The 26,104-nt window shown below is 38.1% G+C and overlaps 1 protein-coding gene across 1 annotated transcript; it reads right to left on the bottom strand.

Annotated features, from left to right (window-relative positions):
- Positions 1–26,104, bottom strand: MAN2B2 (mannosidase alpha class 2B member 2; the record flags this gene model as incomplete). Its single annotated transcript, XM_079534219.1, is given in 20 exon segments — positions 1–95; positions 981–1,098; positions 1,628–1,740; positions 2,114–2,260; positions 2,907–3,099; positions 3,185–3,295; positions 3,400–3,652; positions 3,922–4,113; positions 5,123–5,379; positions 7,513–7,646; positions 8,536–8,719; positions 9,705–9,895; positions 13,346–13,544; positions 14,290–14,467; positions 15,534–15,649; positions 16,539–16,711; positions 19,013–19,118; positions 22,622–22,768; positions 25,887–26,020; positions 26,023–26,104. Coding segments are annotated over 20 exon segments (3,123 nt in total).

Below are 26,104 nucleotides of genomic sequence, written 5' to 3'. Positions count from 1 at the left end.
TTATTGATCTTGAAAATACACAAAAAAAGTCCTTATTTCCTTTGGGTGAACAGTTACAGTAAAGTCGTCGGAGATCTTTGTACTATTGGAGAATCCTGTAAGACACAGAAACATTGGTAACTTATTCAAGAAGGAGCTTTATTTAAATTTAAATTATTCTATATCAGCAGATGCAATTTGTGTATTCCTTAAAAGCTAAAATGTTTGAACAGGTTCTCTTCTTTTAAAGCTATAGGTTACATGGAACTTACAGTGCACTCTCATTCTTAATATTAAGATACACAACAATCTATCTACTTTTCATACACTGACTCATACTAGAAAACGTGGGTGACTTTCCAGTCATGCATTTTAGATCATCATGAGTAAAAAACAAGCCAGTTCCTAGCTGCAGGTCAAGCAGAGCTTGAAACTCACAGCTTGCCCAGGCCAAGATACCTGCAAGCATTTTACAAGGCACATAATATGCTTGTGAGAGCAAGGACTATGTCCAAGCAACTAACTGGAATGGGAAATGAAATGAGGTCACCTACAGCACTTGAATGAGAGTCCTAACTGGAATCCTATCCACACAGACCTTTAAGCTGATTACAGTGGGAGATTTTTAACTCCAGCTGTCTGTTTTTCTAGAGCACAATGTTAAGCTCAGATTGACACAACTCAACAGCATATAACAAAATTCATGAAGCATGACTTCATAGAGTAGCCACTTCAATCTGGCCAAAGATAGAAACCTGAAATCTTTTAGGAGTTTAACACTTCTGGGTGAAATAAGCCACAAGAGAAATACTGAGGTCTAGTTCTTGCTGAGAACCTTTGCTAATTCCTACTGCTTGCAGACTATGCTAGATAATAGGTATGTGACGTAGACGAACAAAACATTTTTCATCTTGCAAATACAGCAATATTTTTAATCAGAGAACTCATATAGCTTCAACAGTCAACAGGAATAAAGACACCAACTGTCTTGTTCCACCTACCTTTGCTTGGGTTTTGTGCAGTCTTCCACTTCCACCGCTTCAAAGTGTTTACATCCCAGGTGCCTGTGAGTGATCGCTCTTCCACGAACTTCACTGCCCCCAGTTCTTTCAGCAAACACTGTGAGTAAAGAATCACAGTTTATTGAGACTAGCTTAACAACGACTGATCTAATACATAGACCAGAACTTTATCTAAAGCACTGACCCGGTAAGTAGAGCAGTAGAGACTTAAATCTGCCATAGGATTCTCCAAGTCACAACACAAGGACAACTACAGGCTCACCTGAACGAAGAAGCAGAGGTGCCAAGAACTTCCTCTGTACTGTAGCAGAGTTCTAAGCAACTAATCTTGCAATTCAAGAACTGAAACTCTTACTAACTTTCAAGAAAAAAACAGAAAGCCCTACACCTTGTTCAACCTTGCTATTGTCATGTCTGCATACTGTATCTAAGACAACTTTATCTGAAGTAATAGCTTTTGTGGTGCAAGTCCGAATATAAATAAGACCTGCAATCCTCTGAAGCTAAAGTTACAGCAGCATTTTCATACCTTTTATGGAGTCTATCACATGGGACATATCATTCCAGAACCAGTTCTCCTTGGAACAAAAATACCTTAAGCGGTGTTCCACAAGGATTAGATTTACCTTCAAATTCAACATCACAGGCTGAGACAGCACAGGATCCTCCCCAACTTCATACAGGTGTCTAATTCTTAGCAGGACACGACTGAAGTCTGCATCACCTTGCTTCTGTTTACCTTTAAGAAAAAACAACATGAAATGGTTTCTGACATAAAATAAAACCAATTTTTTTTTTTTGTTGTTCAGTTTTTATTTTAATTTTTTGTGCTTCACAATTACATTATTTGAACTTATGTTCCATTTCTGAAGATTAGCCAGAGTGCTAAGAGCAAGAAGTACCCTGTTCCCACTGTTAACAGGACATGACACTAACTCATATAGGAGATGTTTTACCATTTGAGTAGAGCAATCGTTAACTGTCAAGTAATCAAGACAATTATCTGTCTTGATGGAGGGATTTAACACTTAAATGCTATTTAGAGAATACAGAAAAATAGAAAGACAGATTTTTGGAGCATAACTTTCAGACACCCTTATGAAAGCACCTACCCATGTGAATGGTGCGGAGCTGCTTTGCATGATTAGAGCTGTATCTCCACCCTGGAATGCTCAGAGTCTGGAGATGAAGATTAGGTGGGACAGTTACAGAAAAACTGTGGGCTGATCTCTGCTGCCTGGGTAGCTCTGGTTTACCTCCTCCATGCAAAAGGAAACAAAGTGGACATCAAACATCCATCACGCGTACATAAGCCTGGCTAGAGTACCATAAAAAGATTTTTTCGTTTCCTGACAAAGCAGATCTAAAGCAGATGCTGTGTTTTCTCCTCTGAGGTCTTCTGAGATACAACACCGAAGGAATTTATGAGCTGGAGAAGTGTATTAAAGCTTCCAATAAAGCAGAATTCACTGCAGTCTGATACTACTATTCCACTACCAGGCTTCAGTTTTAGTTAATAAGTCAAATATTTTTAAAAGAATGACTCAAAAAAGGTCACTAAGACTCGCATCCAGGAAGCTGATTGCAAAGTACACTAGCTACTTTGCAATAATTCACTGTGTGGACATTTTGTTCTCATTACATGCTCTACAATTTTTTCTCCTCTAAAAGCAGAGATAATTACGTAACAAGAGAAACATTCTTGGAAACACTTGGAAAGCATCCATATCTGAAATTAATGCAAAATAATTAACAGTCTCTAAACCTGCCTTCAAACTCACAGTATACTAACTTCACCAAACAGGAGGCTTAAAGTCTGCATTTACAAACTTAACAGTGTAAGACAAAGCAAAATAGATAAACTATTCAGATACTAAAGATAGCACAGGAGATAGAATGAATTACCTGAAAATGTTCCAAACATTACAACTGGCCTGTGTTGTAATGCTAAGCCACTTGTCTGATACAAAGCATTGGTGGCAGACTTAGTCCCTAAAATAAGCCAAAACACAGGACGAACCACTGAAGAGTCATTCAAAGTAAGATTGTTATTTAGGTCCCACTGAAGATTGTTCCATAGTCTCCTGTGAAGCATCACCTGTGTTGAGAATGAGTCACAACAGTTATCAGTCACAAAGCTATCCTCTCCTAATAAAAAAAACCCGCACAACTGCATTTGTTACCTCCACTTGCCCATTCCCTTGACTTGAGACACCATGAGCTCTTTCTGCAAGCAGCACTAGCCTTGTGGTATCATCTTCAATGTAGGCAGTCTGGACCATAGGATAATAGTTCTGAAAACACATAGTAATTCATGCTGTATTAATTTTAATCTAGATAAAAGTGATGAAAAATGAAGTTAAACAACATTTAGTTTGGATTATGCCTTGGCACCTACCCGTGCTACCGTATTATTCACATATGTCTTGAATGGTCTCTTCTGAATCTGAAATCCATTGTCATCAGTGTAGAGCAGCTGCCCAGTGCTCAAATTTGTGCTTGTTCTTAGAACTGCCTCATGATTTACTTCCAAAGGTCCAACACTGTATTCTTGCTCTATCCTATGACAGAGCAGCTTCCCATCATAGCCTTCGGGTACTGAAAACATCCTTGTAAATACTGCATGTGTGTAATACTGAGCAGTAACATTGCTATAAAAATAAGAAGGGTTATTAATTATATACAATTACATTATAAAGCAGACTACTGAGGTAACTCTGAACAATCCTTGCCTCCCTCCCCCAGTGATACGGCTTATCTAAAACGTAGCATTATGCTTAGCAGATTCATGTCAGTTCTCGTCTGGAACTTCCAGAGTACAAGAACTCCACTGTGTGGAGGAGGAGCTGCACTGAACAACTCACATACATCAACAGATGACTACACATTCAAGTGAAGTGAAGCTGTAATGGAGCTGCACCTGAAGAAGTATTGCCGTATCTCTGTCACTAAGTTTCCAGAGACCACTTCCAATCCAACCGCTTGCGATACTGGAACAGCAGAAGCATTAGGGGCAAACAAGTAGTTGTCTGAAATGGGTCCTTTTGTAACATCTCCATTCACATGGTACTCGAGGAACTCCTGGGTCACCTGGACAGTCTGGTTAGTCTCCCTGTGAACCACAGAGGGAAAAAAAACAACCCTGTTATTACCCTACAAATACGTTTTTTACGTATTTTATACTTCCGTAAAATAGGAACATCTTAAAACAGGAACAGCACTTACTTAGGTCATGTTTTGAAGCGCAAGTGAGAGCTGCTACAGGATCTAAAACTAGCTGCTGCACAAAAATGAGGAACGCCTCGATTTAGTAATGAATAATTAAATTAATTTATCTGATGTTGTAGCTAAGAAAACTGCTGTGGCAAAGGTTTCCACATTTAACAATGGTGACAAGGTATAGTGCCAACAGGGTAACAAAATACACACTTGCTCAGCATACTTTGTCTCCTCCTTATGGCTAAGATACTTAGGAACCCATTTCACACTCCCTGCAAAGTCAAGTGAAGATAATTTAAGATGCTATCTTAATCCTGATCAGGCAAAAAGCACAGCTCCACTGAAACCTCGAGGAATTGGGCCAATTCACATCAGCCAAGAAAGCCAAGCTGCAAACCTCACATTGATCTTGATTGTTCTTTCATTTCATTTGCTTAACCAAATTTGCCTAATTCATCTGCCTAAATGTTTACTTTCAAAATATTTTGTAGTTTCCTAGAAAGAATGACTTCCAAATACTACTAACTAGTAAGCCCTTAATTTACCTTTTAAAGCTCTTACTGTAGCCATAGAATATGTGCTTACATCTTTGCACATTCAAACTTCTCTTTAGCTCAGAAGTGAAACAAGCTTCTTCTGATGTATTAATATTGTGATCTGTCATGTTCTCTTATTACTGGTTGTATGGTTAAACAACAGGACAGAAATAGTACAAAATTACATCCAACATAAAATCCTCCATTCCACAGAAAATACCAACATGCGAATGGCAGAGAAAAATAAATAACTATGAAGAAAATTCAGTTAGGTCTCACAGTATTAAGGCACACAGTGTAGTACTTGGACTTACTTTTACAAAATGGTTTTACAGAATCTGAAACACAAAAAGCAAGCAATCTCACCTGTTCGTAATGCTGTGCATTAGATTAGTGTTTTGGTCAAACACGATCTCGTAGCAGTTGCTGGCCACAGGAAGCAGTTTTTGACTTGGCTGAACTGAATGCAACACGTCTTTTCGCTTGTATTTAATTGATCTTCCAATAAATGCAGACTGCTTATCACTTGAGGGCTTAACATTGTATTTTTTGTAAGTCAGACCACTTACTTCAACTAGAATATACAGATCATAGATAGAATGGGACTCAGCTGAACTTTGAATCTGTAAGTTAACATATACAACATTGTTCCATTACAGAAAATGAATTAGCAAGGGAACTGTACTCATGTGTTATAAGCTCTAAACTACATAATTAACTAATACTATAAAATATATTTCTACACATGCTAGTCTTATGCTTCTTAATTATAATGTAGATCCATACTGCTTTTAATTAGGAGTCTAGTGACCTCAGAGTAAGCTTAGCCCCGCTAGCAAAGGGAAGAAGGTTGCTAAGCACTTTGCAAAGTTGTATCATACTTCGTTGTGAATATAGCATTAAAGATCTTGACTTAATATCACATAACAAAAGATAATGACAAAAAATAATCCTAACTAAAACTAATCAGTTAGACAGACGAGGCAGAAACATAAAGGAAGCGATCAGTGTGAATATGAGAAAACAGGTGGCAAGAGGAAGAAGCAACCAGGTACACCCTCACCTTAAGAAAGAGACAAGGAGAAGAAGTGTAATCTTGTGGCATATTTTTGTGTAAAGAGAACACCAGTGTTATTAAGTACCTAAATATCTTGATTTTTTCTTAATCATTATTCAATTACCTATATTCTTCCCATTAATGTTATGTAATTTTTATTACTTCCTATTTGGGGAAAGAAAATGAATTACATAAATTCTATACAGACTACATAGTCAGAGAGCTTAATTACCATTACAAAGAAATTAAAGCAAGCTGTCTAAACCTTCACACTTTGGACTGGCACGCATTCACTTACTCATACTGCAGACCTCCTATTGTTGGTACCAAAAGGGCCTAATCCTATTTTCTCCCTTTACTATGCAACTCTTACACCTGGTACCAAAGGCAGCAGTGTTTTTTGCCAAGCCCCACTTCCTTTCAACCATATACTTAGACCAAAGCTCCCAGCTAAAGATTTCTCTCGAGGGGAAGTAATGTACGATATAAATGTACACTGAAATGATCCTGAACTAACTGCACATTACTTATAAATGGATTTAATTTTGCTTTAAGTGACTCTCCATGTGCACATGGGGGTAACTCCTAGCAAAAAAAGACTACAGAACAACTCTGGAAGAGAAAACTTTTAGGTAAAAAACAACAGCTTGATCTGAGGGCATTCTATATCCTGAAATAAAAGCTTTAAAAGCATTTTAGGCTCCCACTATTATCTTACAAACCTAAAATAATTCAGAGAAGATGACTTCTGGGAGGTAAGTGGCTGATAGGTAAGCACGATCATGTACTAACCCAAGAGACTAATGGCATCCTGATAAAGGCAGTAAGACCTCATGCCATCGTCACGTTCATATGCCAGAACCCCAGATAGCTGCTGTGTATCCCTAGCAGACTACAGCGTGATGCCTTGATGCATAGTGACAGTAATGAGCCACAGATAAATTAATAAGAGAAACTCTGTCCACCAGGCAAAAGCTGCTGAGTTACATGGCATTTTGGGGACAGAGGGGAGCATCAGGAAGCATGTCAAACCTCTTCAGGCCTTTCTGTGCAGGTGGCATTCCTACAGGTCTTTCAAGCCACTGGGTGAGGCACTCTACAAAGCAAACTATCCTGTGAAAGGCTGGTGCTAGCTTTCATGTAAGGTCATCATCTTTCCTCCTGGGAAACAGATGTTCTTGTCATGGAGCTTGATTACAACATAGAATGAGCTGGATTTCCTTGGAAGCTGCTTGTCCCTCATTCCCTTTAGGCTTATAACTAAGATCCTACTTTTCTAAAACCTCTCTTCCTATCCAAGGCAATATGTCAATTGTACAAACTGGACTATCAACTGGGGAGGGCAGGGTTTATGCTCATAAGGCTTTATTGGAAACAGCGGTGTTCCATTGCTTTTATTTTTTTATTTTTAAAACACAACATAAAAGCTAGATAAAATCCTGTCAGGTGGCACACAACAGGCATGCAAAGGACAAACCAAACACACAAGAGTCGAAAGGCTTTGGCACATTAAAGCCAAAAAAAATTCTAATTGAGAGAACAGGCAAGGAAAACAAACAAACAAATCACTTAAAGGAGAACTAGGCAAATCCCAACTTGAAGTAATCCTTGGTCTCCTATGTACTATATTACCATGTAGGATCAAGTCAGTGAGAACTGGCAAATGAAAGAAAATTAACAGAAAGAAACTTTGCAGTACCTGTGCTGGTACAAAATGTCCCAGTTCATCATAAACGCTCATTGATGAGATGTTGACAGGGACCGTGACAATCGTGGTGATGTTCCAGGCCAGGGGATTGTAGACAATGACGTAATGGTCAACATCTGTAGTACCTTTACATAGATAAGCAAACAAAAAGAACAATCAGTCACTACAATTACAATCTTTAAAATGTGATGTTGAAAAATAGTTAAGAGGTCTGTCTGGCACCACTACATTACAAAATTTTAACATAGCGACCTGCAGTAACACTTCAGGATTGAAAGTAGTAGTACATTTCACAGTATTTCATGAAAACCCCTTCTGCACTATTTTTCCTATTATTTACCCAATAAAAAGAGACCTTGTGTTCAGCCAATGGCACCTGAGTTGAATGTTACATTTAGTGAAAATAAGCAGCTTACCAAAACTCGCTGTCATGCAGAATTAACTTTATACAGAGAGTTATACAGAAGATCAAATGAGAAGCCTAATCTAAAAACAGCCCTGTAAAAAACCAAATCAGTCTGTTGTGCAGCCCACGGCACTGCTTATATTTGACAGCTTAAAAAGTTTCCAAAGTCAAGACAAAAAGCAATGCAGCCTTTAGAACAGCATCCTTAAAACTATTCTATACTCACTGGCAGTACATCATAGCAAGAACTTTTCTTAGCTGTGACTATGATTCTTACTGCATAGGATTATGTTGTGTAGTAGACGTAGTTTAGTAATTATACCACCTCTTCCTCCTCTCTCTTATATAGGAGAAGTCTGAACTTAGGAGCCAGCTTTGACATTTGCACTGGGTCAGAGCTCTGCCTAACAGCTAAGAAGTCCTGTTTTCAGGTGTTCGAGATCTGAGAGCTCATTAATTAGTTCAGGCTTAGCACCTCTTACACAGTAAACAATTTTACAGTTTTGGTTGACAACATATAGGTGGTAAATATCTTGACTCTCTCTGAAGGAAACATGGTAACTTTCGTAAGACAGGCAAGAAACTGGAAAAGCTGTTCTAAAAAGTACCTGGTTTTCCCGAGTCTTTGTTGTAAATATAATACACCTCTTCACTCTTCTTAGCATTGTTCATATCAAAGATTATGGAAGCCATTAGCTTCTTAACGTTGAACATTCCATACATCAAGTTGTCCATGTACATGTTTGTCACTTTGGGAGACTCTGTGCCTGTTATGCCATCATGGTGCTGGACCTTACATTGAAGAGCAGTTTGAAAGGTCAGAACACAATGCAAACAAATGACATCTTCAGAACATTTTTTTTTTTTAAATAACAAACAAAAAAATCCAGTAACCCTCAGACATTTCATTTAAAATAATAAGGTATTACAACTATACTCACAGATTTGCATTTTGCCTCTCCATATTGCTATACATAGAAGAAAATGGTCAAAGAGAAGATAGACACAGATGTCCCCCTATATTTTATCATTTTTTTAGTATTTAGACATTTCTGAAGGTATGTATTAGAAGAAAAAAAAAAAAACACTTAAAAAAAAAATATCAAGAATACCACAGCAAGATAGATTTTTCATTTGCTACAAAGTTCTGTTCAGTAACTTAGCTGACAAAATATTCATGACCAGCAAAAGCACTAATGTCTATAAATTCTTGCTTGCTTACTTGCTTAATTTTGATGGAACAAATCTTTCCTCTCCCAACTTACACAAGTAGAGGTTATCACAGAACTCTAAGTTTGTTCAGGCTTTTATTGTAATCATTACAACTAAATAATATAACTGAGAAAAGGACTTACACATTTTTAAAATTTGGAAGTAACCACTCAATGAATGTATGGCTAAGGGATTGAAGTCTTGTTTTGGGACAGTTATTTGTCAAATTTTATTATTATTATTATTATTTATTTATTTATTTATTATTTTTTACATGTAAGACTTGCTACAAGGGAAAATTATTGCTAAAACAATACATGTGACATGGAGACACTATAAATGAAGTGTTTCCTTTGTGCAATAAATACTTTTATTAAAAACAATTCTAAAAATATAAAAAATATATATGATATATATATACTATATATATAAATATAATATATATGTTATATACATATTATATATTTTATATATATGATATAAAAATATGTATTATATAAATAAACATATTTATAGTATATGTATGTATATATACATACATACACACACACCTATCAGTCTTTACCTCTGAAACTGCCCATCTAAGGCTCTGAAGCTGCTTTAGGGCTCCGTGTTTGCAGATGGAACCTGCTGGGTGTTTCCGAACATACTGTGTGAAAAAGGACTCTCCAGCATAAAGCAGTGAACTTGCTCTCCTTGCAACTCCTTTTAACACGCTCCGAGAAGTATAAAATCCAGTCCAGGCTTGGAATGGCTCTGTTAAGAGTTGAAGAGATCCAACAAAGGCCAAAATACCGCTTCAGTTACTGCTCATTTGCTATTTATTAGACTATACTGTACACCTTCTCACATGAAAACTGCTATGTATTGCACACCATACATCAAATGGAATAGTTATAAATCTTACAAAGAAAGAGCTATAAATATGCCCTTTAGATAAGTACAGTCTTTAGTATAAGTCTAGGAATGCAGTTACTGATACAAGGCTCTTGCCTGCGGCATTGACCTGCATTTGTAGAAACTTCTCTTGTGGACCTGTACAAAACACTGTAGAAATTTCAATACAGGACATTATATTAATAAATCAGATTATAATCTTTGCTTATTAGCCTCCATATTCTCTCTGTTAGTCAGATAAAATGATCTGTTTTAAATTATAAATCCTCAAAATGGAGTAGAAACAGTGATGAGACAACATGACCCCATACTACTCCAATACCTCAAACTACACCAAAACGTGCCCAAGTGGTAGTGCAAAATATTTCAATGGTTCCTTTGTGCTAACATGTTTTAGTATCACAAACTAAGAAAATAAATTATTTGTTTTAAAATTCCCAAATCTTTCCTTAGTTGCTGTTTTATAAGCAGATAAACCACTGATGAATTAGTTTTTCATAGAGAAGCTGCAGACAGTGATTTCTAAAGTCTGTATACACAACTGTAACAATCTGCTAGCATTCTACAACTAAAAGCAACAATTAGAGAATGGGATCTCTAGGTTAAAAACCGTAGGGCAACCTCTTTTTCAACTGAAGAAATGCTATGAATTCAACCAGGATTAATTCCTTTCCAATTTTCAAGGTTACAAGCAAGTTTTGCACGCGCACAGCAACATGGTGCAACAAATGGAGAACGGAAATAACTTTCAGGGACTTAAAACTTGAGTTTCCAAGGCATATGTCAGAAGTGACACTGAGCCCAATAAGTGACTCATAATAAAGTGACATAGAAAGAATGAGAGAGGATTAATCATCATGAAGCAAAACAGTACGTGGGAGAAAGTGCACTCAAATCTACACTGTAATTGCAAGGCACAGTACGATGTTTAGGAAAGAGATTGCATCTACGTGTAGGAACCCACATGGAGCATTAAGGGCGCTGCTATTATGCAAGCGAGTGACAAGTGACTGCTGCCTGTAAATTACACCAAAAGATACAGGTAAGAGCTCAGATGTAAAAGGCTATTAGCAGTTAGAACCCACAATGTATTTATTAGCAAGTTATTAGATATGACATGATCCCTCAGGGGAAGTGAGTGAGTCAGGGATTGGTCCATGCAATGACTCACAGGAGGAAACAGTTATTTTTATTATTTAAAAGTTAAAAGACATGCTACAGATTATTAGATGTATAAGATATATTTGGGTCATAATAATAGTCCAAGAGATAATCCACAGCGTCAAGAATGTGATGAAGCAGTTGTAGCTACAATTATATATGAAAGTTATTTCAATAATAATTTTATCCAGAAATGAAACAATGAAAGAAACTAATGAGTTTTGAAAGTGAGAAGTTACCTATTGTCTTCTCCTTTTTTTTTTTTTTTTTTTGCCCTAATATAAAAAAAGATTGAAGATTAAATTTAGTGGGGAAAGGGATTAAAAGGATGGTGAGTACAGCACATCTTCCTTAATAACTTCCCAATTTTACCTGAAAAACACAGCAAGTAACAAGCAAGCAACAACTTCAATAAATTTGTGCCACATCATACTACAAAAATTCAGTATTACAGGGGATGTTTTTCCTTTCTGAGGCCTCACTTATAACACAATTCTTTTTCCCAAAACTTACAACTGTTTCATTTAATGAAAAGGACAAGATTTTCTCGTAGAGCTACAGTAGATGGAAGTGGGGTGGGGACTGGGGGTACTCCTACCAGTGTTTTGCTTGGACCAGTACGATGTTGTCAAGTGAAACCACAGGTCATCCTTACCTACTATGTTTCACTTGACATTAAAAAAAAATGGCTTTACAGATCACAAACTAAATTTCTTTCATGTAGTAATACTCCTGAAAGCATGTTCCAAGTGTTATTGGACCTTCAGTCCATGCAATCAGATTATACCTATATACCTAGAGCACGTACCATGTGAACATTAAGTTCTCAGCATCAGTTGTTTCACTTTGATCCACTCCTGTTCTACTGCACTAACACAGAAGTAATCTCTAAGATCACCTTGTGCCCTTCTTTGTTCCCTTTGTTCCCTGACTCTTCCTTCAGATTACTCAATACCACCCTTCCCATCTCTGCTCTAATTTATGCAAAATCCAATTTTTTTTGAATAGGATGGGACATCACTCTATATGGCCACACAGCCATTTGTTTCAAGGCATCTTTTGGTTTACTGGTTTCCTTTCAGTTTTCTGGATCCTGAAGCACTGTGTATCTACTATAGATCATTTTAGAGAAACACAAATATAACGCACACATTTAATACTGTAGGAGACCACAGGTATTTGTGCATTTGTGCTGTGTATAGAAGGCAGAGAAAATAATGAATAGCAAGTTTTATGTCTACAAAACAGATTACTAAAAAATGTACACTTCAAGCAAAACAGAGACCTAGGAGTTTTCCTATTTTCATTTTTTTTCCCATGGTTTCTTCCTCCATTCATTGCTGCTAGCTGTGCCAATGAATATTACAACCTCTGCACTAAGTTTGGATCAATTTGTCTTATTTTATAGAACGTGGTAATGTAAATAAATGCCTCATCCCTGGAAGCATTCAAGGCCAAGCTGGACTGGGCCCTGGGCAGCCTCATCTAGAGGGAAGTGTCCCTGCTCATGGCAGGGGAGTTAGAACTAGACAGTCTTTAAGGTCCCTTCCAATGCAAACTACTCTATGATTCTGTGATTCTATTTTTCACAGAATCACAGAATTGTAGTGGTTGGAAGGGACTTCTGAAGATCTTCTAGTCCACTTCCCCCACTACAGCAGGCTCCCTACAGTAGGTTGCAAAGGATACACCCAGATGGGTTTTGAACACCTCTAGAGAAGGAGATTCCATAAACTCTCTGGGCTGCCCATTCCAGAGCTCCATAATGCTCAAATTAAGTAAGTTTTTCTTCATGTTCACATGGAAGGCCATTGCCCCTTCCTCCTCACTGGGCACCACTGAAAAGAGTCTGGCCTCAACCTATTGACTTTTGCCCTTTAGAGAACTTCTTATCAATGCTTATATATATCTGTCTTCCTTGAACTGAGCAGCCCAGATCTGGACATAGTACTGCAGATGTAGCCTCATCTAAGAAGAGAGGAAGGGGTGGAGAACCTCCCTTCTAGCCATGCCATTTTTAATGCATTGGCCTTTTTGGCCACAAGGGCACACTGCTGGCTCTTTTATTTCTCATTTTCTCAGTTTCCTTTATTAAAACTATAAATATGTGCAATTGGGCCAGATGTGTGCAGTTGTTAACGCAATTACCTGTTGAATACGGAAGAAAGTCTCGAGAATTCCTTATTTCCCATGTAAGATTTCTGCTATAAACTGCTTGGAAGTAATCACCAACAGTTGCATACTGGACAGTCACTCCAAACTCATCAGAATGCTTGTTAATATAGTCCAATAATAGGTCCATGTTGGAGTACTGAACAGATGCATTAAAGAACTGTTTGTCACAGCCCTGAAATTCCAAAAACAGAAAAGTAAAATAACTTTAAGTCATATAATTTAGTAGGATCTTTTTAACAACAACCTACATTAAAGTGGTATTTCTTTTGAACTTCAAAGCTTCAAAAACAGACTGAACATTCAATTTAGAAAGGGTTATTATTTTCTATCAACTTAAAACTAGCAGAAGTATATCAGTGCTATTTGTACATGTTGGACATAATTAATACAGCAGATTGCTGAAAAAAAAGCGTTTGCATGACCCATTTAGGATACATCACTGTTTTTAACTAAAATATAAAGAATAAGGCATAAGAAAACGAGTCTGAAAAGATGTTGTCTATCTAACGCTTAGTACATTTTTCTGTAATGCTAGCATTTTTTTAACACAGAATTTTGTAGTGCTAAACAGTTACGTAAAGAGGTAATCTAAATAGGCACTACAAGGTGAGGAAAACAGACCATAGTACATAGTTAGGCAAGAGGTTATCTTCACAACTCTGGTACATCTCTTTCTACATTGAGTAGGCTAGAAGATTTGGTAGACAGACCACAGACAGTATGAGGAAGCTCTAGTTTTCAAAAATAATTACTAATCAGACACTTGGTCCCCACGTATTAGAAAAACACTTCTCAGTCACATGGTTTGTACTCCATACTTGGGTAGTACATACTGTAGCAGAGTAGCACCTACCTACTGCCCATACTGTAGGTGTACTGGCCACTTCTCAGGCAAACTCTGATGATAATGCACTTACCCACGGCCACAAAACATCATTCGTTCGGAACCAGGCTGCTCTCTCCTTAATGTTTGCCACCATGGCCTGTGCATACATGTGGATGTTGGTATCTGTAACAGGGAGGCTCATGTTTGGATAAACACCATCTTTTGGTGGATCTGGGAAAACTGCAAATCCATTCCAATAAAATCCTGATCTAGGTAGAAGAAGAAAATAATAGACTATAAACAAGATTTATTCAGCTAACTGAAAGAAACTCATCAAAAGGTGCTAGGGTAAAACATTGACAGAGGGTATACAGAAGCAAGAAATTCAGTTAACATCTGCTGTTAATGTTTAGTGTTTATTAGGAGGTAGGTTAAGAGGAAGGCTGCCTGCTTTTCTTTCTCTCAGTGCAATTTTCCAAGTCCCTACTGCTTGCTTCCATAGAATAAAGAAATCACAGAACAAACCAGCCAGGTCTGAAACAATGAGGATGTTCCCCCAGGTAAACTGTGCTTACATGGTGTGTATTATTGGATAATAAAGTTTTCAGTTCACAGCTCTTTTTTTTTTTCCCACAAAGTAAATGGAAAATTTGTCTATTCTATATACACACAATGTACACAATCTCAGTCCAATATAATGCTGAAAGTCTCCCACAGAAAATCAACTGGCAATAGCCAAATCCACATTAAGCTTCCTGGAGTTCTTAAATTTTCAGGCAGAGAAACAAAAATCCAGTCCCGTTTTGGGCAGATCCTGCTTGCAGTAATTGATTTGTTCCCCATTTTCATTCTGTATTTATTATTTTGATAGGAACTGACATAATTTGTGTGTAGATGAAAGTTGTACCTGAGTTCTAAGACTCCTGCTGGTAGAAAAGATTATTTTTAAAGTCTGTCAATATTTTGAAGTATTTTTAATGCCTGTCAGTAGAAAATGTCACTTTTGAGAATTCAATTGTCAGGTAGTGAGCAGATTTCATGCATCACGGTGGGTAGCTGGGGGTGCTTAATAACCTGACTCAGATCCACAGTCTAGACTTCTCACTGACCTACCACAGGTCTACAAAGGAAAGCAGGAGAATATTGTTGAAAGAACACTGTTGTGGGTGGTATCCTTGCCCATGGTATGAGGGTTGGAATTAGATGAACTTATCTTTAAGGTCATTCCAAACACAAGCAATTGTACGATTCTACGAGCACCATCAAAGGAAATCCTTAAACTCTCAATATAAACTCTCCAAAGCATATTTCTGCTTATTTTTGAAATCTTCAGACCTGTTTGAAAAAGGCAGTTGCGATGGGGTACAGTAGCTGTACTGATCCATAGTATGGGTGAAGATCTCCTGACTTTCAGATAAGGAAGGAGAACCCTGCCATACAAACTGAAGCTTCTGGAAAACAAAACAACAACAAAACCATTATCCTCGAGGACAAGCACAGAACTATTATTTTGGAAATCTCTAGACTGCCAGGTTCCTGAGAACGTTTTCATGGGAAAAGATAATCAAAAACTCATAAAAGAAGAAAGGAAGAATCAGAATTCACTACAAGCTTGAGGCAGTAAGTCCTGGTTTCATCAAATTCAACAAGAGTCCTGTTCTCCAGAGATGCTTGAATTCTGTGCAACATTCACAGCAGCTTTGCCTAATGCCCAGCTCATTCCAGTCAAAGCCTTTATTAGCACACAATTTAGTGCATAAAAGCATTGACAGACCAAGATAAAACATCATGTCATGAAAAGAAAAATATTTACTGGAACACTTTGTGCAAGAGAAAGCAGCATTTGAAACAAACTGAATTCAAACAGTGTTTAGCTGCAACCCTGACTGACAGAATATTATCACTTCTACAGCCACAAATAAGTGTTCCAAGCCATGAGAGTCTCCACCCCAAACACAAACTCTACACTTTAAGGCTGTGTATATAGAAAACAAGATACCAAAGATTTTCTTGTGGGAAGGTGAAATACATTCTAAAAGATTACAATTCTAACAGTCCTAACTGCATGACCACTTATTCCTTGACAAACTGCCCACATTTTGCATCCTTCTCAAGCTAGACTACATTTTGTCCATGACCAGAAGTCATGAAGACTGACAGTATTGTACAGACAGTGTATTTTACCACTACCACACACAATATTAGAGAAGAATTTCAGTTACTTTTAGAGAAGAAATACCTATATTTTCTTGCACAAATCAGAGAGGGCTTTCATAATGTCATGGTTTAGATTATCATATGGGTATGCTGTCATGGGTTCCAGTCCTCCAGTATTTTTACCTTGTTTTTCTGCATGTCAGCCTTCAGGTCATAGTCAATTCGAGAGATAAGATGAGCATTAAAGCCAGCAAGAGCAAAAAGAGTTGGTGTTGTCGCTGAGGCTCCGAAAGGATCAACGTGCCAAGAAAACTGAGGTCTGATCCCAAAAGTTTCATATAAAAACCCATGGCCCTCTGCAAAGCAAAATTTGTTTATATTAGGTGCACTCCTACAAGTTCATTCTCTAAATGTAATATGCATGTAGTATGACAGATAGGCACTTACATGATAGCTCTTTGTTGCTGTTTACCAAAGCATTTAAAGTCTCACAATGACAGTATTTATTTTGCTATGCCTAGCATACCTTATTAACACCATAAAGGATGAATAATAAACAGGAACTAGATAGCCTCAGAAACAGTACCTAAAGAAAGATTAAGTTACGGCTAGTAGGTTGATGCTGGAGTTTCAGCTTGGGTTTACTGAAATCATTCAACCTAACCTCAGGAAATGTTAATCTCCTATCAATGACAAAAGAACAAAGGAGGCAGCCAGTAGACAAAACTAATGTGAATATGACTGAGGATCACAAAGATAGAAAATAGACAAAGGTTAACAGCAATATTGTTAAAAGATGTTATTTATAACCAGTGTTTTTTTATACTGAAATGATTTTCAATAATAAAGAAAACAATACACAAATCGGAGACACCAGACAACAGGATAAATTCAGGTAAAACCAATTAAATGAAAACAACTCAACCAGCTAAGCAGATGGTCTCACAGAGAGCTCTAGAACATGGCATATGGATTATCACCATCAAAAAAAAACCAAAACAAAACAGATCTTTATTTTATAGCTCTAGAGTTGCGCATGTAACTACTTGAATATACAAACATCTTTCCATTTTGGACTAACTTCACTCCAAAGGCCATGTGTAAATAACTGAGGTTGCAAGGCACCTTCTTTTCACACCATCTTTCCCATGGTTAATATCTGTTCTAGTGAAAACATTCGCAAATAGTGAGTAAAGCACATTTCAGACACTGTTTGCTAGACCATTCACCTAAGCTCAGCTAACTGGGCAGAAGGAAAAGATAAGCAACGTAGATCCCAGTCATCCACACTGGCTTTGTCTTTTCAAGGTGTACACAGTGCAATTATACAACCTTTTTCTCTTTTTCTTCCACATACTCCTTTAGTGGAAACTGAGCAGAGTTCTTTCAAGAAAAAATAATGGGGATATTTTATGATGTTAATATTTGTTTTTCTGCCAAATTAGCTAGTAAATTGGAATAATCCTTTAAACAACATTTACATTTGCACACTAAATGAAACATTAAAATACAAAGAATAGTTTGCACAACTAACTCCAACTGAAGAAAAAGTTTGTAAATACCATATATTTTTGGGTGTACTAAGCTCTCAGCCAGTTATAAACATAGGATTCAAGAGAAAAAAAAAATTTCCATCCCCTCCCTATCCTTTTTTGCTTGAGTGTGATGTGGTGACTCACTGAGATGGAAAAGCAGCCGTTCTCCTTGTACTCCAGATAAACACCAACAAGCAAGGAACACAGAGTGTTACTGTGCAGTCAGGTTTAGCTGATGAAAAACCTGTTATCTGACCCATTATTCTCTGATGTAAGAAGCTGTCCAGAGTGCAGCCCTAAAACGGGCAAGGCCTATCAGCCATGATAGGCAACTAGTGTTAATTTACACACTCTTATCCCTCCCCCTGCCCCCAAATATGCCACTCCCTCATAACGTATTCTAGGCATATGTAGTGTGACAGTGGCATGAACTGTCTCCCCCTCCCCCACTTCAACCAGATGGAGATAACCTTAACCACTGAAAGAGCCTTTACACCATCCGATAGAGAGGTGTAACATACAAGTGGATGGAAGCAGAAGCTAGAAAATTAAAATCAGAAATAGTGCACCTCTTGGAAATACGAGACAATTTCTAACAGAAACTGTCCTTAATTATTACAAATAGGGGCTTCTTCATTAAGCAAGTCTTTCATGCAGGTTAAGATGTCCTCAGTGACCTTCTGCGGTCATTGCCAAAAGACTTCATAAATACACTGCCAAAGACTTTACCTAAACAACACAAACCCTCTGCCCCAAATTCCTCAATTATTAAGAGGTATTTTCTTCCAGAGTATTTCAAATCCTCAGTTTAATCATAACTGTCTTCACAGGAGCTTTAGCCCTCAAATAGACAAAAACCGAAAAGGTCTCTGCCCCAAAGGAGTTTATAACCCCCCTGTTTACTGCAGGTTGTTTTTGTTTTTTTTTTTTTTTAAGGCAAAGGCTTTTTTAATACAGATGACTCATCAGTGAATAAAAAAAAAAAAAAAGAAATACTTAAGTCAGTTCTTAAAGAACAATATATATATTTTTAAAGCAAACTGGGGGTTGAGAAATGAAAACAAAACCAAACCCCCAAGGTCACAACAACAAAAGATAAAAATTAAATGCACACATGCATACCCGTCAACTGTAAAATCTGATCATCAATTAGTGTCACAGCTTCATCATGCATCACTTGCCCTCCAATGACAAATTCCAATCGTCCTTCCTGAAGTAACTGATGGACCTATGATATTGAAATTAAGACACAGAACATAAATGTCATTTCTGTCTTCTCCAAATAGGCTGCAGATTCATTTCAATCACAGCATATTACCTAGACAAAACAGTTGTCAAGAGGGCATCTAGGTCATAAGTAGGATAAAAGGCTGTCTGTACTGAGTGCCATGAAAAGCAGAAAAGCAGGGAGTCGGGAGGGAAAGTACATTAATTGGTTGCACAGTGCATTGATTTCAGCTTACAATGAAACCAGGTAGAGGCACAAAGATGCACCACCATGTAGATACTGCTGCTCAGAATAAAATCATGACAACAGCATCTACTAATCTAAACATCAGGCTCTTGTCCCCACACACAGCCTAGGATCCTGTCTGAAGACTAAACTAGAGTTGGAAGATTAAAAAGGATAGTATTGCTTCTCCTGAAGAGTTCCTCCTGCTGCAGCCATCCTGACTTAGGAAAGCCGTTGGGCAGCTAGATGAGAGAGCAATATGAAACCCCATATGCAAGCAGCAATGCCCAGGCTCCTGAGGTTTCCTATTTTGTTAACTCCAGCCACTAGAAGCCCAAGCATATGGTCAAGTGCAATAGTCAGCAAACATGCTGGATGAAGTTGTACAAGTTTGTGTGGAGGGAGGGCAATAACAATCTGTGTCTCTTTCCAAAAGTCTTCGTGAGGCTTCTGTCTTCATTATGGCTACTTCACTACCTGGAACTTTGAAGATACAGTTGTTGAAAGTTTGAGGTATAAATACATATTTTATTCTCCCACCACTGTTTGTTTATTGTTAAATATCTGTCATGTAGGATGGCTGTTCCAGGCCTATTATGTTCATTTCCCCAGGAACCTTCAGCGAATGCCCCTGTGTCTGCTCAGATACGATGCCAGATTGTCAATTCTGATTATAATCATTTCTCTCATTCACAATGTTGTGAAAATGCTTCAGGGCTCAGCATTCATAAATTAGTTCCAGCTGACTGTGGTGACTGATTAGCATGCTGGGAGACCAGATAACTGATATCTGGTGTCAGCATAGAACTGGTCCTGACCTACATGAAAAGCATCTGTGGTTATTATTCCATGTTTGAATGGATGTCCAAAAAAGATATCTTTGAACTAGACTTTGCACTGCAGAAACTTCATTTAAGTTTCACGGAACCACACAGAGGTTGAAAATACTAGAAGAATAATATAAGTAAATTGAATTTTATCCAACTTGAGGAAGGGGGAAAAAAAAGTAAAAATGGATATCTACATACACTACGCCTTTCACTGACTTGAACTGAGAAAAAGGACAGGGGAACTTAGGAAAGAAATGTAACAGTTTTATGAGCAGCAGGCTGCTACAACAGTGGAACACATCTGCAGATCTTGCAACAACCAGTACTTCCTTACATGAACCCACCTCTACAAACTAGATAAGCAGCTAAATATCTTTTTTCCCCACTAACTATTGCCTTGAAACATCAAGTCAGGGTAAGGAGACAGGAATATTTCACAAAATTAAACACTGAGAGAACAGACTGCCAAGAGAAGTTATGGATGCCCCATCTCTTGAGGCATTCAAGGCCAAGTTGGATGGGGCCCTGTGCAGCCTGATCTGGTGACCAGCAGCCCTGCCCAGGTAAGGAGCTAGAGCTTGATGATCCTTAAGGTCACTTCCAACCTAAACCATCCTATGAACAACATGTACTGAGACTTAAGAGGTTCACATCCAGCTACATGCAGCTGCAATGCCTTTCAGTCTTACATACACCCTCGCCCAAACTGTAAAACCAGGTTCAGTTTCAGGACATAATTTTTAATGATTTGAATATTACCACTAATCTAAAGCAGAAAGGCCCAAAGAAAAAAGAATTAAATCCTGCATTTCAAGTAAAATACGAACTTATGAGAAACCAGCAAAACTAAAGCCCAAGGAAATAGTTAACGATGGAGTTCAAGTGGAAAAAGCAGGGCAATAAACAGAGCGACCTAATTCGAAGGCCCAATATTTGCAACTTCCTAGTGTTAAAAACATGTCAGCTATTAACAACCATCATAGCTCCTACAGATTCAGTGTTTGGACACACAGGTTCAAGAGAAACTTGTTTTTAATCATTTTAATTTTCAGAAAAGCATCAACTATAAACTAACTAGAGAATGGATTAAAATGCAGAAAAGTCTCAAGTATCAGGACAAAGAAAGTAAGGGCTGAATCATATATATTAATTTGGTGCTGCTGAGGTCAAATGCGATAAATATTTACTCTTCAGATACCAGATAATAAGAATAGATATTAAGAACTATAGGGAATTATAGGTCTTTTACTTACAGTTTGTATCACTGCAACACAATGTACTTTAAACAAGAACAATTGCCATTTGAAAGAGAACTTCACTGCAATACACAAAGCAGTCTATGCTATTTTCTTTAATGGCCCCACCCCAGATTTACAACACTATTTTTGAATAAAAAACAAGAAAACTTTCTTGCAAACCATGGGCAAAGAGCAGCCTATGCACAGCAAAGCTGCACACAGGTTGCAAGCTATTATTTAAACAAGAAACACTACAGAATTTTCAGAATTTAGTGAAAAACTGTGTTTAAACAAACGAAACAACACAGATAGGAGGAGCGTTTCTTACACAGCACTTTACATCTACAGAGCTTCATAGAATCATGGATCATGGCAAGTTGGAAGGGACCCACAATGATGATCAGATCCACTCACACAGACTCCACACAGGATCAGCCAAAAAATCAAAGCAGATGTCTTAACACAAAATGAAATTTAGTGTACTGCATGCAATATGATGCTGTTGGCTGAAGTTCTACATGAGGACCTATAGGGAGATGCACTTGTACCCACTGATCTAGAGAGGGTTAAACATTATACCCTGCAATCAGACACATAACCATCCATTAGGCTGCCACTCCAGTCTTCTATTTCACCACGACTGATTCGTAACAAACCAAACGTCAAAAAGTATTTACTAGGAAAAAAAAATTCTTGAGTTAAAACTCTCAAGATTCAAATGGATCGTGGCTCTTCAATAAACAAACCCAAGGAACAATTCTTGTTGCTGAATCATATGTTTTTCCCTTAGCTACACTAACACTGCTTAAACAGCAATTTTTTGAGCAACGTTTAACTGCAAAGAAAGAAAGAAGTTCATTCTTGTGGACAGCATCAGGCAGCTGTAATTCTCAGATGTTTGAGAGGTACTAGGCACAGGTTCTTTCAGAATAACCCATCTTACACCACTGTGCCACCAAACAAGAAACTCATTGATGAAACAAGAATTGCGAAGTGTGAAGAGTCTTCAGTGCAAAGGTCACCACCACCTACTGCTCTGATCTGCAGCTTAGCTTTTAACCTCTTGCAACTGCCTGCAGAGTTAAAGTTCTTTAACTTACACAAGATCTGGATAAAAATCAAATGCTGAAGTACTTTGCCTCTTCTCACCCTTCGAAAAAAAAAGCACGGATGCTTCGTTAGAAGCACATTTGGCTTCAGTACAACTTACCTGCTGCTTGTGTGTATCCGTGGCTACTGCATCCCACCAGAGCCGAAAGAATTCCTGTTCCACAGCAATAAATTTGCGCTGCTTACCTTTTGTTAGTTCTTCTACAACAGATGTGTAGACATTTGCTGCATAAGCATGCATACTCTCCTGAAAAAAAAAGAAAAAAAGAATATTGCTTTGTTGATATTAAAAGGGCTGTTTTGAACACTCACTGGGCTTTACCCTTTCTGCTCTTTTGATTATTTAGAACATCAGTAGAATTGCTTTTGCAGAGCAAGCATGCTCTGCTGTCTGTGTATGTTTCTGGTATAACAGTTCTGCACAAATTAAAAATTTTACAATTATGGCCCTAGAGGTTTCAGTCATGAACTCTTAAGACTGAAACAGTAATTTTTTGAGCCATATTCAAAGTGAAAAGAAAGTTCCTTCTTGTGAGAAGCATTAGGTATCCGTCAAACAAAATGGAGGTCTGTTCCTTGATTTAGAATAAAACAAAACTGGTAAAGGACTCTTAGAACAAATCTGACTGTTGATGTAGAATAATTTGACACGAGAATCTGCGCACCTACCCCTCCTGTTCCTAAAGCATCTTTGATTCTAGAAGGAGGCCTATGGATTTTACTGGCATGCAAGCACAGCAACTGAACTCATCAAATAACCTATCACATGGCTACAGTGCTATCAAATTAGCAACATCATGTTAATTTAAAAGTACACACATTAACGTTTCTTGAGTAAGCTTTCCCTTGTCAGAAAAAAAATTCTGTTTGTCCAGATTCGGTCTTCTACCCTTAACTTCAAAGTGATATTCAACACCTAAAGGCAACAGAAGAGCTCCTGAAAATACCTGTAATGTCTGTTGCACCAGTTTCAGCACCTGGCTACAACAGCAGAGTTGTTTTAACATCAACCATATCGCTTTTCTACTCGATGCCACTGGCTTTTGCTAAAGAATACACGTAAGACATCCACCTGAAAGTGATTAACAGACATCCCTCATGCAACTGAGACTAACAGGCATGACACAATTTTAATCCATAGTTTTAATTTGTGCAATTTTCCTCCAAAAAAGAAAAGTCTGCTCTGAAATAAGAGCAGGACGATGTGATTCAAAATAAGAAATTAACTTTTCCCATGTCCTTCCTTTCCACAACTGGAATCTTGCTATCTTGTTTAAAGGTTGTCATCAGAAAAGCAAAAACATCTGAATGTAGGAGGAAGGGCCTAGAATAATTCAGAGCATATGTAAATAACTCCTTGCAATGACTTACTCATCACTTCTTAATGACTTCATAAAAAAAAAATAAAAAAATCAAGACTATGATTAGAAACTCATTATTATCCAATTTTCAGAAAGGGAATAGCCTTCAAGTTTTACTATTACTCAAGCGATTGCTAAATTTTCATGTGTCACTAGCAATCAGCTGCAAACTATATATTCTAAAACCTTTATTTACAGGGATTATGACAATAAGCTTAATTTAAATTCTTAATAGTTAAGCAAAATACATTGTGTTTTAAGAGCTGATCAAGGACTCTTGAAATGCAACACAGTACTAAAACATTCAGAGCAAAAACTTCCTAAAAATACTTTCTTGATGTATTTTGGAGAGTAAGATATGACTCAAAATCAAGCTAATCAAGAACTCCTACAGAGCTTATAGAGCCCAGTGGTCTGGGAGTGAATTAAAAATAATTGTTCTCACAAGCCAGGCCACCAGCAAGCAATAATAATAATTTCCTTTCTAATACATATCCTCTATCAACTAAGGAAATGAAACAATAAGCAGTGATAGGACAAAACTGCACTTATTTATATGTAGATTTTAAACTTGTAAAGTGATTTAAGAATTATACTTTGCTTTTCATACAGCATTATGACAATGGTGAGGTGTTCTTCACATCTTCAGTAAGACATGTAAGTGAAATGCCACATTTCACTTAAGTTAGGATACCACTGGTACTACCAGATTGCAACAGATTGCCATTGAAGATGCACTGAAGGTGAAAAACAAAGTTTTATCAAACATCTAATACTGGAATTATCCATCAACACCATAATTTCCAGCACACAATGAAGACTAATGTTTTCCACATTATAAACACAGAAACAAAACACTAAAAAGGTAGTATAAGTGAAACTTAATAACTAAACAAACCTGTACAGCAGGTTGGGACCACATCCCCAGGGAATTACCTTCAGGCTTCATCTTACTACAGAAGCATGTGAAAGGATGGAGAGGGAACCTTCATGCTTTTTGACCAAAGTAATCTTTGACATTCATAATTTAATAACAGAGGAACTGAAGTTTCTAGCAACTGAATTTTTTTTTTTAACAAATCATTATCTTAGAGGAGCTCTTCAGTCACTAACTGCATAAATACAATTAATAAATAGTAAAAATTAATGTTGTGTCCTCTTATGGAGTTTGAATACTAAAGGAGAAATTCACTGAGCTTCTTAAAAAATATAACACATGCACAACAGATTTCTTGGTGAGCCAAAATCTTTTCATTAGTTACTCTCAAAGACGTGATGCCAAAGCACTATAGCAAGTCAAGTATCCACAGCATCTTCTGTACAACCTAAAAAAAACAGAGCAACGAAAAAGGATGCAGGATTTAGCTCAACAGATATAAAAGGTACTTCTGTCCCACTTGATTTATTTTTTCCCTATGCATCTATCTCCTCATTTAGCTGAAAATATTTTGCTGCTACACTTGTGCTGCCATAGGCACCACCTCCACACTGGACAATGGGAAGAGGAGTCTTTGAGGACTGAAGTTTCATCACAGAACCGCAGAATCTTTGATTTGGAAGGGACCCTTTAAAGGTCATCTAGTCCAACTGCCTTGCAAAGCACAGGGACACCTACAGTATTTCTTGGGTTTTGGCTTAGGCACAGGATAAACTAAAAGACCAAGAAAGCATGCAAAATAACTAAAGCACGCCGTTTGTTAGATTGAATACTTTTTCCTTTAAGAAAACCCCACAGAACACACAGCACGGCACTTCGTCAGCACCCGAACTCCGGTACAAGCAAAGCCCAGAGTCCGGCAGCCCTAGAGACGGACCCGCCTTCCCAGGCCAGCACCTGGAGCCCCAGACAGCGAGCGGGTGCCGAGCCGGCCTCCAGGACGGCGAAGGACGAGGGAAGCCCTCCGGGCTGCTCTCATTTCGTCACAGGCCGAGCAGAGAAAGGCAGCGGAGACGCCCGGCCCGGCCTTGCCATCCCCGTACCCCGGCAGCGGCGCGGCGCCCCACCTGCACGGTATACACCCAGCCGACGTCCATGTGGCTGTGGGCGACCACGAAGGCCCGCAGCTCCCCGCTGCCGGTGGCCGGCAGGGCGAGGCAGATGAGCAGCAGCAGAAGACCCATGGTGGCTCCGCGGCCCGGCCGGCAGCAACCCGGGGCCAGCCGAGCTTCCGCGTCCCGCCCCACTGCGGTCGGGTCCCGCCTCCCGGCTCGGGGGGCTCCAT

Source organism: Tetrao urogallus, assembly GCF_951394365.1.
Source record: "Tetrao urogallus genome assembly, chromosome: 4".
Classification (NCBI taxonomy): Eukaryota; Metazoa; Chordata; class Aves; order Galliformes; family Phasianidae; genus Tetrao; species Tetrao urogallus.
Note: the sequence above shows the minus strand (reverse complement) of the source record. Positions and strands in the feature narration are given on the sequence as shown.